At 34.8% G+C, this 13,698-nt stretch overlaps 1 protein-coding gene across 1 annotated transcript; it reads left to right on the forward strand.

Moving 5' to 3' along the window:
- Positions 1 to 5,132: 5,132 nt before the first annotated feature.
- Positions 5,133 to 12,426, forward strand: LOC137399731 (cathepsin L-like). Its single transcript, XM_068085943.1, has 6 exons — positions 5,133 to 5,275; positions 5,364 to 5,469; positions 5,690 to 5,935; positions 11,635 to 11,763; positions 11,921 to 12,073; positions 12,205 to 12,426. The coding sequence occupies exons 1-6, from the start codon at positions 5,133 to 5,135 to the stop codon at positions 12,424 to 12,426; spliced, it is 999 nt and encodes a 332-aa protein (XP_067942044.1).
- The last annotated feature ends 1,272 nt before the right edge of the window (positions 12,427 to 13,698 follow it).

Here is a 13,698-nt window from a genome sequence, read left to right on the forward strand (position 1 = left end):
TTTCTCACTTTTGTACATGAAAAGCAAATATCACTCACGACTAAATGTTGATGACAACCTCAGAGTTTCATTATCTGTTACTGAACTGAACATCAAACAGCTCATTGATTAAAAGCAGTCACAGTCTTCCCATTAGACTGGCCAAAATAAAGTGGAAAAGTAACAAAACACTGTGATGTGTAAAAGTTGTACTGCATAGTTATCATTATTTTAATTAATAAATAATAGCAATAAATAGCAATTTCATACCATACCACATTTCTTTACCCATTTAAGTGACACATTTTAATAATGCACACATGTCATATTAATGAAGTTAAGCCGATAATACCCTTGATTGAACTGTGTTTTTCAAAGGTGTACATTTGTTGCCATATGACTCCCAATGGGTACCTAAGCCAAAAAAGGTTGGGAACCCCTGATCTAACATGAGGTAAATGCATGACACTTGCTATTCTATCTGTAGCTTGTTTGCAGAGCACAGCTCAATCTGACATGTCTGGATGGGTGTTTGCTTACCATAAACAGTGATTTACAAATCGGCTCGAGTTTGCATATAGACTTGAGTGTGAATCTTTAGTTTTTAGTTGAAAATTATTTTCCAAGTTTCAGCAAAGTTGGCATTGTTCGAAATTATAACAGAGTGATTCGTAGCTCGAGTTGGTGACTGTCAGTTAACCTGGGGTTAAAGTTAATGGATTCTGGGGGAACTTTCAGGAATCTGAGATACAATTTCGTAGTCATTAAGTGCCTACAAGCAATCCAATACCTGAGAAGTTCTGTACCTTTAGGATTTTATTGGCTCATGCAATGTGCCCCTATTAATAAACTAGACAACTATCCATCTCTATGTACTGAAGTGAAAAATTTGATTGAAAAAAAGTTAATCTATTTATAGATTGATAAGCCCTCAACTTGGACCGATAAATCCGAGTTGGTCAGCTATAATTGCTCACATAAACCGGTTTGCATGTCACTCATTATAACTTACTACTAACTCTTATTCTATATATTCTATATATTATGGGGTTATTAAATATTAGGGAAGTAGCCAACATTCATTACTGGTTACAATGCAGGTACTCTGTCATTGAATGTAGGTACTCTGTCATTAATGCAGGTACTCTGTCATTGAATGTAGCTACACTGTCATTGAATGTAGCTACACTGTCATTGAATGTAGCTACACTGTCATTGAATGCGGGTACTCTATCATTGAATGCGAGTACTCTCTCATTGAATGCGGGTACACTGTCATTGAATGTAGGTACTCTGTCATCAAATGCAGGTACTCTGTCATTGAATGTAGCTACACTGTCGTTGAATGTAGGTACTCTGTCATTGAATGCGGGTACTCTGTCATTGAATGTAGGTACTCTGTCATTGAATGTAGGTACTCTGTCATTTAATGTAGGTACGCTGTTACTAAGATAAATTCCTTTATTTGTTTTTCATCAAAGAAATGTGGTCAGACTGTTAAATCTTGCTTTCATTTTAATAAAACCATGTTTTAAGTATTATGCCAAAGAAATTGCTGAAATTTTCTTCATTAGCTAATATAACAATTAAAGTTTAGCAAGTTTTCTGTCTTTTCGCTTGATAACATTTACTGCATAAGCAAAGGTGAATGCATAGTTAGCATCTCTTGATGCATCATCACACAAATCACAAGTCAAGGGAGGCAATTCCTAATCACATGCCAATCTAACCGAGTAAAAAACTTATAATGCTTCTGGTATAATTATTGAGTTCAGTCAGCTTGAATTGGTAGATTTCTAAATCTAGTCAAAGGCAGTCTTTCGAATATATGAAGGGAATTTAAATGAATTGAGAATTTTAAAACTAGAAACTTGCACATTTCGGATATAGTCAATATTACGTTTGGTGGTTTATCTAAGTGGATGTATTAACAGTAGGGAGAAGCTGTTTATTGACTTCCTTATTAGAGCAAGTCTGTTGACAGGGCGACAAATATTAAACTAGGTTATATGGTGAAGGGAAGTGTTTAGTTGAATATCAATATGAAAGTCTATGATGATGAACATGCTGATCTATTTGCAGCAGTTGGCACCGGTTACCTCTCTGTTTTATGTATTAAAGGAAGTAGGATGATGACAGACTTCAAAATACAGTAAAATAGATGCACTTTCATTTTCAAACAGAGACCTGATGATGCTTACGTCATCGTGATATGTAGATCCAGATATATAGCTTGTTTGTCATGCCTATCTTTGTTAGCAGCTGTACTCTCGAATTACTGTACTAGCTACAGTACAATATCATTCAATACATTGTAGGTGGCGCTGCAGTAACATTTTGAGATTTTTTTGATGCGACCTTTGAACAGTTAGCACCCTCGCAGGGCAGGCAGCGGCCTACAGGGAATCCGGAATCCGTCTCAAACCTTCAGAGATAGTCTGCCGTAATAGGGCTACTTCATTCCTTTCCAACTTTTACATGTATATGTGCTGCGGGGTTAATATTGTCTAAAATTTTTGTTCCGTTTGCTTTTACATCGGTTATCTGTTAAAAGGCACGCGAAACAAGCTTACCCGCCCCCTCTTATCATCATTATCTTCCCAACAATGCCTTCAGGGAAAAACACACATAAACTCGGCTAATATATTTTACAAATCTCATGACAGGCGTGTCAAGTCACGAGGCTGATGTCAAAGGTCATGGAGCGTGTGTAAGCACAAATCATGAGAGTGACCTTGGGACATCAAGCCATGTGATAACCATGTTAATCAGAGGATATCGCAGTTGTTCATCTTTCAATGATAAGCGAATAAAATATAGCTTTGTCATGAGCAGATAAACTGCCCTCAGAGTTGCTCTGCCTACTATGCCATGTCAGCTGCGTGTCAGTGTAGCTGACAGTCAATCTTCAGTGGATCGAGCCACACAGTTTTTGCTGGTATACTTATTAACAACCACACTTGAAAATCAACTAGCAAACAGATTTGAACAGATCGGCTGCCACATATTACACTGGCCAGCAAACCCCCTTTCCGTTAGTACCATTACACAAATTTGGAGCTTTTACAGTTCAATGACCTTTCAATCTATGGCGATCTTGGATATTGCAAAAATAAAAATTCTTGTAAGTAGCTAGTCTGATAAAGTACAAATGTTTAAAGGCATCCTGTCCATGGCAAGTTACTGCAGGTTCTTGTATCCTAGTGGCAAGACTTCCAGTGGTACGTCCGAAAGAAGAGCCAGCTGTTTATCTAGCAAGGTGCATAAATCACTCAACCTTTTGAGTTTGGATGAGCAGCTTGTATGTACATGTATCTGGCTAAAACTTTATTGTATCTCCTTTTCACAAGTTTGCCATCTTCCAACTGACCTGCATTTTTCGGCGAGTTTGTAAATTTGCGCAGGTTATCTAGAGAACTAGTGGAACAAATTGGGTGTTGAAGTAATCGCTGCTGTTTTACTGTCTAAAAATTGCAAACATCCTGGGTATGTATGTATAATTTCTTATCAGCATTAATAATTATCAAACAGTTATATATTTCATTACATGCCAACCCAAAAAGAAATGACAGAAACCATTACGGTAATTATTAAGTGAGTTGAACATACGTAGGTGTTTTAAACGTTGGTAATCTAATAGTATTGAGGAGGCGTCGAGATATTTAATTGTAAGTTACAGTAACAGAAATTTCATGAACTGAAACATATGATGGTGGATATAGTCTGTTGTGTCAAGGAATAGAAAATGATGATTGAACAATATCTACATGAGACACTGGCTTTTTATTTTTGGCTTACTCACCAGCTATTATTAGACAATTGGTAACTCACCCTTGTTTAATTGCTGACTTATTTAGTGACTCACTGATGACACATCCACAAATCGCTGCTCTGCCGCTGACCTCATATAACTAATTTGATACCCTATTGGCTTATTATTGATTGGTTAGAAAATGGTCTCTAAATATAATCTGTATAGGATATGGTCACAAAACATAGACTCTGTATAAAATATGGTCACTAAACATAGACTCTGTATAGACTATGGTTACTAAACATAGACTCTGTATAGAATATGGTCACTAAACATAGACTCTGTATAGAATATGGTCTCTAAACATAGATTCTGTATAGGATATGGTCACTAAACGTACACTCTGTATAGAATATGGTCTCTTATCATAGATTTTGTATAGAATATGGTCACTAAACATAGACTCTGTATAGACTATGGTTACTAAACATAGACTCTGTATAGAATATGGTCACTAAACATACAATCTGTATAAAATATGGTCTCTAAACATACACTCTGTATAAAATAGGGTCTCTAAACATAGATCCTGTATAGAATATAGTCTCTAAGCATACACTCTGTATAGAATATAGTCACTAAACATACACTCCGTATAGGATATGGTATTTAAACATACACTCTGTATAGAATATAGTCTCTAAACATAGACTATGTATAGAATATGGTCACTAAACATAGACTCTCTATTGAATATGTATGTTCTTTTACATTTGTGCAGCTGATAAGGGATAAGACAAGTGCATCAAGCCCAGTGACGTCTCTCATTTGATCATATGCCCTGATCTCATCTTAACTAGCATATCTTATCTGCATGGTGAATTGCATTGTGAACTGAGTTTTTCCTAAACAGATACGATTGTTTTCATATCACCCATCAAGTAAGATTGGGTATATAAGCCACTCAAAGATGCAGCAGTATTACCCATGAGTCCAGAGTTGGCAAGGTGAGAAGGGCAGTGAGGCTGAGAATACTTTTATTATTCTTACTGTTTGTAGCATTTCTAGTCACTAACTTTCAATGCATTCTATACGAGCGCATTCATTGACTAAGAATAAATGTTTATGTCTGCTTTGTAGAGTTGTCTACTCCTAACCGCTCACACCGTTACCAAAAATGAGGTTTCCACTTGTTTTTTTCTTTTTAAACATTGCGAATGCCTTTTTAACTTTTACCCAATTATATCGGAAGCTTGGATTTAGTTTGAATTTAGAGTGATTGTGTGCTAAGGACAGGCAAATTTTTTAATTTGAGACTAGTTTTAGTCATGGTTAATCAATTTCTATCTTTTACATTTTAATGACTTTCTATGCAATTCCAGTAACATGACTATTTCAGATGTTGAAACTCGCTATTGCTGTCAGCTGTTTCCTAGCTGTTCTCTCAGCTCCTGTGCTAAATGATGACCTCAATGAACACTGGGAAATGTTTAAGAATGTTCACAGCAAGGCTTACGGGAGCCAAGAGGAGGAAACTCTAAGGTAAGCGCTTTTTAATGAAAGAGTTTGATTTAATATCTTTCACCCGCTGGCCTACAAGTTATGCTGTCAGTGGAAATTGTCCTTTTAGGCGAATCATCTGGGAGGGTCACATTGAACTTATCGCGCGACACAATAGAGAGTTTGATATGGGACAGCACACTTACACACTTGGCATCAACGAGTATGCTGACATGGTAGGTAGTACAAATATCTATTCATGTCGATAACACAGTGTCTTTGAATCTATGCAATGCTAGTAGTTGTCCATTGATGTCAGCCTTTTTCTGAGTTTTGTGAGCTGCGCCACGGGGTCACCGGGTTCAGAAACATCGGGTCACATAATCCTATTTCAATAGCGCTGTCAACTTGTTTAGACATATCATATTTGTATATCCCAAATCTAACCGCTTGCAGAGCAATGAAGAATTTGTCTCCATCATGAATGGTTACCGGAGAGAAGTGAGGAATGCTTCAGCCGTTCACTTCCTTCCACCGAGTAACTTTGTCGCTCCCGATACGGTTGACTGGAGAACTAAAGGCTATGTGACCAAGGTTAAAAACCAAGGGCAGTGTGGGTCATGCTGGGCATTCTCTACTACTGGTTCTCTGGAAGGACAACACTTCAAAGCTAGCGGAAGTCTAGTGAGTCTCTCCGAGCAGGTAAACACCATTCAAGATGCTAAATTTATGATATCATGTTACCTGCTATTGGTATATCTGCAGCTCTGCTTGTCCAAAATCTTTTCTTTTTTGATGGAATTACTATTGAATGACCTGAAAGCTGAATGAATGAAAAAGTTTTAGCATATAATATTTATTTTTAATCAACAAATCAACATGTATAAAATTCACCATTCCAACTTTTAAATGAAGCTGTTTGTTTTATTCTGTGTGTGTTATAAGTTTTATTAAGTTTATACTATATATACATTTATTTATAGCATTTTGGAGAAGTCTGAGCACGTATTTCTTTTCTAGTAGTTCAAGCGAGCACTTTGAAGAACGCGTATTTTAACCAATTGTCATTAAAAATTGGTAGGCGTAATTATTATGTACTGAATTATTTTATAGTATGGCAAGGTGGCCATGTAGCTTAGGGTTAGCGCTTGTCTGCAAAACCGGAGTTTTCGACTTCAATTCCATTGTGAAGCGATTTTTTTCTTTCCTCAAACTTGGTCGCTATAACAAGACATATGGGTGACAGACAACCAAACAATATGCAAATAGTTGCGTTCGATTGAATGAAAAGACATCCTATTGCAAAGCCAAATGCAATGGAGTTGTTTTCCCTATTGACGGAGAGAGTAAGTCTCAAGTTCAAAATTTATTTCACGAATAATCTTTATAGATATCACTTTACCATATGAATAAAGGATAATCTTTATAGATATCACTTTACCATATGAATAAAGGATATTCTTTATAGATATCACTTTACCATATGAATAAAGGATAATCTTTATAGATATCACTTTACCATATGAATAAAGGATATTCTTTATAGATATCACTTTACCATATGAATAAAGGATATTCTTTATAGATATCACTTTGCCATATGAATAAAGGATATTCTTTATAGATATCACTTTACCATATGAATAAAGGATATTCTTTATAGATATCACTTTGCCATATGAATAAAGGATATTCTTTATAGATATCACTTTACCATATGAATAAAGGATAATCTTTATAGATATCACTTTACTTATGAATAAAGGATATTCTTTATAGATATCACTTTACCATATGAATAAAAGATATTCTTTATAGATATCACTTTACCATATGAATAAAGGATAATCTTTATAGATATCACTTTACCATATGAATAAAGGATATTCTTTATAGATATCACTTTACCATATGAATAAAGGATATTCTTTATAGATATCACTTTACCATATGAATAAAGGATAATCTTTATAGATATCACTTTACCATATGAATAAAGGATATTCTTTATAGATATCACTTTACCATATGAATAAAGGATATTCTTTATAGATATCACTTTACCATATGAATAAAGGATATTCTTTATAGATATCACTTTGCCATATGAATAAAGGATATTCTTTATAGATATCACTTTACCATATGAATAAAGGATAATCTTTATAGATATCACTTTACTTATGAATAAAGGATATTCTTTATAGATATCACTTTACCATATGAATCAAGGATAATCTTTATAGATATCACTTTACCATATGAATAAAGGATAATCTTTATAGATATCACTTTACCATATGAATAAAGGATATTCTTTATAGATATCACTTTACCATATGAATAAAGGATATTCTTTATAGATATCACTTTACCATATGAATAAAGGATATTCTTTATAGATATCACTTTACCATATGAATAAAGGATATTCTTTTTGTTTACTCTTAATTTTGTGCGTAAAAAACAGTTTATTATTGTCATCACATACATTCAGCTAGCATATTTCCACCGTATCTCATCTCCACATTTTTAATTTGTTTAATAGTTTGCCATTTTTATTATAATATAATAGAATTGAAAATGTATATACACTATATAAATCCCAAAATTTGTTGTCATTCATTTGAATGAAAAAAAAATTTGTCCAGTTATAGCTGGTTAAAATTTAGTAATGAATAATGAGCTTTTACTAGATTTGAACTCCCAAAGATTGCAATCACAAGATTGTATACACTCACACCTAACCACAAGGCTAAGGCTAAGCCACTCCTACAGATCCCTCTGCTCTTACCAAATACTTTATACCCTTTTTGCGACATGCTAAATAATTAACTGATCAATCAATACAGGAAGCCCTGTTATAACAATTATTTCGCCTTATTATATGGAACACAATGTTTTTGCCGTTCTCCCAATACAGGGACCTTTTTTGTCGACTTTTTTCTGCCATTCGATATCAACAAAAAGCTTTCAAAAACTTAAAATTTGGCAGTCGATGTACTGATTACGATGAAATAACAAAAATGTCGATGTGTTATTCCTCGAAATTCTTCCCACAACGTCCGAAAGAAATATACGATGCTCGCTATCTCAGTTCAGCGTAGTTCGTTATAAATTATAGTAAAAATGAAACCGAAAACAGATGAGTGATAAAATTTTAGCCTATGATAAAGTTGAAGTTTAGTAAATACTAAAACAACTTTATGTATGTATTTAGTAAGGAAAATTCATTTAAGTTAAATTCAGCGTTTATGTTATATGTTTGCCTCGAAGGAGTTTGTCTACATGTAATGTTACATTTTCTTGCAGATGATTTTTCTTGCAGATTAAATACGCCAAAGTTACTGTAGGTAACTACAGTTACTAAGGTTAACATATTGTTCTGTTACTAATTTTTAATATGTACAATACGTATATAGAATTTGTTGAATTTTATCAGGGATGTCTGCATTAGGTCATAACTATGGGTTTCTATACCACGCTATATGATATTTGTGCTGAAACACTGAAACAAATCAAAATCATATAGTTGTATACCAGATGTTTTTTCATTGTTATTATAGCAAAACAGAGTTTATTTAGACATTTACGCATTACTAATTGCTTGTTACCATTACTAATTATTTCACATTTACATTTAAACACTTTTACAGTTGTTTTACTTTTTCTTTCAAGTCATTTCAACAAAACAATTTTTTCATAATACGAAATTCAAAAGTTACAGTTGTTTGAAAAAGTTTGAAAACTTTAACAGTTGTTTCATTTTTTTTAAAATTATTTGAACTGCACAAAACACTTTTCCCATGATGTGAAGTTTAAAACTTGTGATGATAACTGTTGTTATATGTTAAATGAAAATAAATTTTCTGTGCAAAGACTTTTCTTGTAGGCCGGACAACACCGGGCAATCAGCTGGTCATTAATATAGGCAACCGCTAGCTTTATATGATAAAACATGTGTTTACAGACATTCTAGAAACTAATTTCAGAACTAGACAGCACTACGAATGTTTTAAACTTGTGCTCGAGTTATCTCTAACAAATTTTTAGAAACAAAGGCAAATATAATTTTGTGAAGAGAGGATGACTCTAAATGCTACAATTATCAACTGACAAGTCGAATGTCCGGCGTTGCACGAGTAATAAAATAATCACTCGTTGGATTTTAGTAACTTACCTCATCAGCTAGTATTCTAAATCTTTACTAAAACAATAGCCATGTTTGAAACCAGCTTAATAATCATTATGTTACGCGTAACGATCAGCTGTGTTAGTTAACAACCATAAGGCGTAACAAATTTTATCGCATTCATTCATCACTATGGTCAGTTGAACGATGTAGTGGTTTAGATCACTTGTCTTCAGACTCGGAGGTTCTAAGATCAATTCCTCTGCAAAGCGGGAATTTTCATTGCTAGATTTTAATAGCTACAACTGGACACACAGACAGACAACTGGACACATGGGCAGACAGAAAACAAAAGACAAACACTGAGATTTATATATATATATATATATATATATATATATATATATATATATATATATATATATATATATATATATACAGTCAAACATGGATAACTCGAACTTCAAGGGACCGAGCAAAAGTGTTCGAATTATCAGAGCATTCTAGTTATCAGAGCACTGTCACAAGTCCATGTATTTACTTATTTATTAGTAGATACATGTACATATGCAAACTATAATATAAATCAAAAGCACAAATGGCTTGTTTCGAATTAAATGCTTCTAATGTAAAGTTTAAAACGTTTTTATCAAAAAGTATAGAGATTTTTCTATCACTTGAGATTGGTTTGTTGTTTGAGGTGATGTTATTGCCAGGAAGTTTTTTTTAGCTTGACATTGGCAAAACTTGATCGTTGTTGAAATGCTCAAAAGAAAAAACATCTTTTTCTTTTGAGCGTTTTACCCACGATCAATTTTGCCGAGTTTTCTTGAAGTTTATGCAACTTCAAGAAAAAGTTACCAAAGAAAAATCCCTTACTTTACCTGGGATTCGTTAAGAGCAACACTCCGAGGCAGTTCAATTAAAAGTTTTACGAGGTTTAACGGTACATTGTATATCACTCACGCTTTTTGAATGGATAGTTATTGGATGTACACACGTATTCTGTGTTTAGGTCAAACGATGAATAGTTTTTTTAGCTATGACAACGTATACGTTTAATAAAAACAATTTTAAGACGTTTTAAACATTCTACACTCCGACGTTGATTCAACACGGAATCAACGTCGGAAAACTATTCGTCACGGGCTAGCCGGGTCACGCACTCAAGGATTTTCGCCACGCACATACAAAACAACATGCTGTTTTTGTTTTGTATGTGCGTGGCGAAAATCCTTGCGCGCGTGACCCGGCAAGCCCATGCTATTAATCGTGTAGCAGTATAAATCAAATTTGACCAAATCTTTAGAAAAGTCGTTGACAAAATTATTTTGCCGATGGTGGTAATAACAACGCTTATGAATTACGAAAAGATGAGGTTTACCTCTATGGCTTTGAATAAAGTGATTTTCTAAAGCGATAACAACCGTTTCGGTAGCCGTTGGGCAAAAAAACAGTTCGAATTAACAGTGTTGAGTTCGAGTTATCTATAGCAATTTATCATTACGTGGGAACGGACCAAAGAAACCGTTCGAATTAACCATGTTTTCGAGCTATCCGTGGCCGAGTTATCCATGTTTGACTGTATATATATATATATATATATATATATATATATATATATATATATATATATAGACGACCTGCTGAATCAATTACTTGTTGTATCATGTCATCTCATGAGTGTCTGTGATTTATTTCTGAATTTTATCATCAACCATTGACCTATTAACTATACTTTACTGTATACATGTAAATCACTCAGAAATGATTGTGTTAAATCAATCAATGCATTGTTGGAAAGCACATCTTCTGCTGATCAGATTGATATATAATATCTGGCATGGCATCATAATTGGCCAGAAAATAGAAAGCAAATGGAAGATCCATTCGATATAGAGTGAACAAAACAATGTGATTCCAAGTTTATGCACACCACTGTAGTTAATAGGTCTATGTCATCAACTTTCATGCAATTGACATGTTGGGGCAACTCCCAAATGGACGCTTTGCTCGACTGGTCAGCCTTTGAGTTTCATCATGCGAGCTTTATTATCATCGACCTTTTGCAAATTTAGCTGAAGGACGCTTTCTTAAGCCTATCTAACAAGTTAAACTTAAAAGCTCTCTTTTACAGTTGATTGCTAACAAACTACTTGGTTTGTCCAGAGGTACCATTGTATCATTTGGTTACCACTTTGGTATTCATGAAAAGCCATTGTTGGCACCATCTTATAAACTATATATTCAATGGTGAACTGATTCATAGAACCTGGTAGATTGCTCACGAAAGGAGGGCAACAAAGGATGTCAAGGTGGCCTCATGGACAACGGTTTTACATACATCGCAAATAACAAGGGGATAGACACAGAGGCATCGTACCCGTACACAGGGAAGGTGAGTTGTAGCTGATACGGATCTAGTTTCTTTTCGAGAATCTCGCAAGGAATGTTATTATTGAGCAGCAATTGTTCTTTTATAAATATGGTTATATGAATGTATAGTTTATAGTGTTACAATGAATGTGCAACAGCGTATGGTGTTGCTTTAACAGAATGGCCGCTGTCACTTCAAGGCTGCCAATGTCGGAGCAACAGACAGCAGCTTTGTCGACATAAAAGAAGGGGATGAGTCAGCTCTCCAAAACGCTGTCGCTGCAGTTGGGCCCATCTCTGTTGCCATTGATGCCAGCCATTCTTCTTTCCAGGTCGGCTTTTGCACTTACCTTCACCAGCACTAAGCCATTATTCTCTTTTCTGGCAAGGAACACTTAATTATATAGACTGAGAGTTGTCTTTTCTCTGCAATGTTTGTATTTATTTGTCTCTTTTCTTTTAGCTCTACAGGTCGGGGGTGTACAATGAGAGACGTTGTTCTTCCACCAAATTGGATCACGGTGTCCTCGCAGTTGGCTATGGAACCAGCACAGATGGAACCGAGTACTGGCTAGTCAAGAACTCTTGGGGAAGCTCCTGGGGCAAGGAAGGATATGTCTGGATGTCAAGGAATAAAAAGAACCAGTGTGGAATTGCTAGTTCTGCGAGTTACCCAACAGTCTAGCAGTTTTCTGAATAATTATTTTATTTTTGAACTTATTTTCTGTCCCATTTTATGCTTTATTGTAATTTTTGGAGAGTAACGTGAATAAATTTGATTATGATAATAGCTATGCCAAACATTTTTTTCAACTGGTAGACTTTTAGAGTAGTAGAAGTTGAGCTTACCTCAGACCTCCTCCCTCACCACTTCAGCCTTAGTTTGTGCTGCATATCAGAAAATTGAGAAACAGGTAAAGCGTTCATGATGGTTTCAATTTCTCACAAAATGGGACTTGTCGATCTATTCATCTAAATTTATTTTCTGCTAGATACTACAGATGAATCTCCGTCCGCTAATTTGTTAAGTAAAAAGGTGGCGTTATCAAGGCCCTCTTTCTAAAATGATTTTGGCAACTACTAAACTAGCGTTACAAGCATTTAGTTAACTTATCGACAATGACTTGTGACCCTAAAGATAACATACAGTAACTGCACATACGGAAGGACATTTAAAATACTACATGGGTTAACGTCATGTAATGCACAATGTCTCACTCAATGCAATTATTGTTTTACATGATTGTTAAAGTGAGCGGATTAAAAAATTTTGAACTTCTACACATCATTCACTAGACAACCATTTATGAGATAGATTGACTAGTTATGATACACCCTGACTAGTTGCACCTTCAACTGCACTAGTGATGCAATTATACTTGGATATAAAAGAAATTTAGACAATGTAACTGCTGATAAAATTTCCTTTCTAATGATTTATAATTTTCTATGTCTAAGAGGGTTAGAAAAAGCTTTCTACCACTCAGGAGTTCAATTCAGATATTCAAATTCAAAAGCGAGCGCACTACTGCAGGACCTCTCAACCACCATGCTTTATCTAGGACTAATTGTACACATACTTAGTACATCCAACAATTAGTGGTTCATAAAACCTGGGTAGTCTGTACTGTTCATTCTGGTCAGTGAATAATACAACAGATCAACGAATCTATAAATGAACTCGTATGTGTGTTTAGTATACGGTATTAGTAGTAGGGCTAATAGTGGGGAGTCCGTGTAGTCTAGGTGTTATCTGCGCTGTTGGCCTACAGTAAACAATGACTGGAGTACTATTGCATGTTAACCTTTACTCATTCACGTTGTGTTCTATCAGATAAGAATATACTTGTACACTTGTAGACCCAGGCGAAAGTTAGCACAAAGGATCGAATTAGATGAAATACAATCAGATTACGGGGTGAAGAGGGATGACAAACCTAATTTCGCAGGTCACACG

The sequence above is a fragment of the Watersipora subatra genome, chromosome 7, assembly GCF_963576615.1.
Source record: "Watersipora subatra chromosome 7, tzWatSuba1.1, whole genome shotgun sequence".
Classification (NCBI taxonomy): Eukaryota; Metazoa; Bryozoa; class Gymnolaemata; order Cheilostomatida; family Watersiporidae; genus Watersipora; species Watersipora subatra.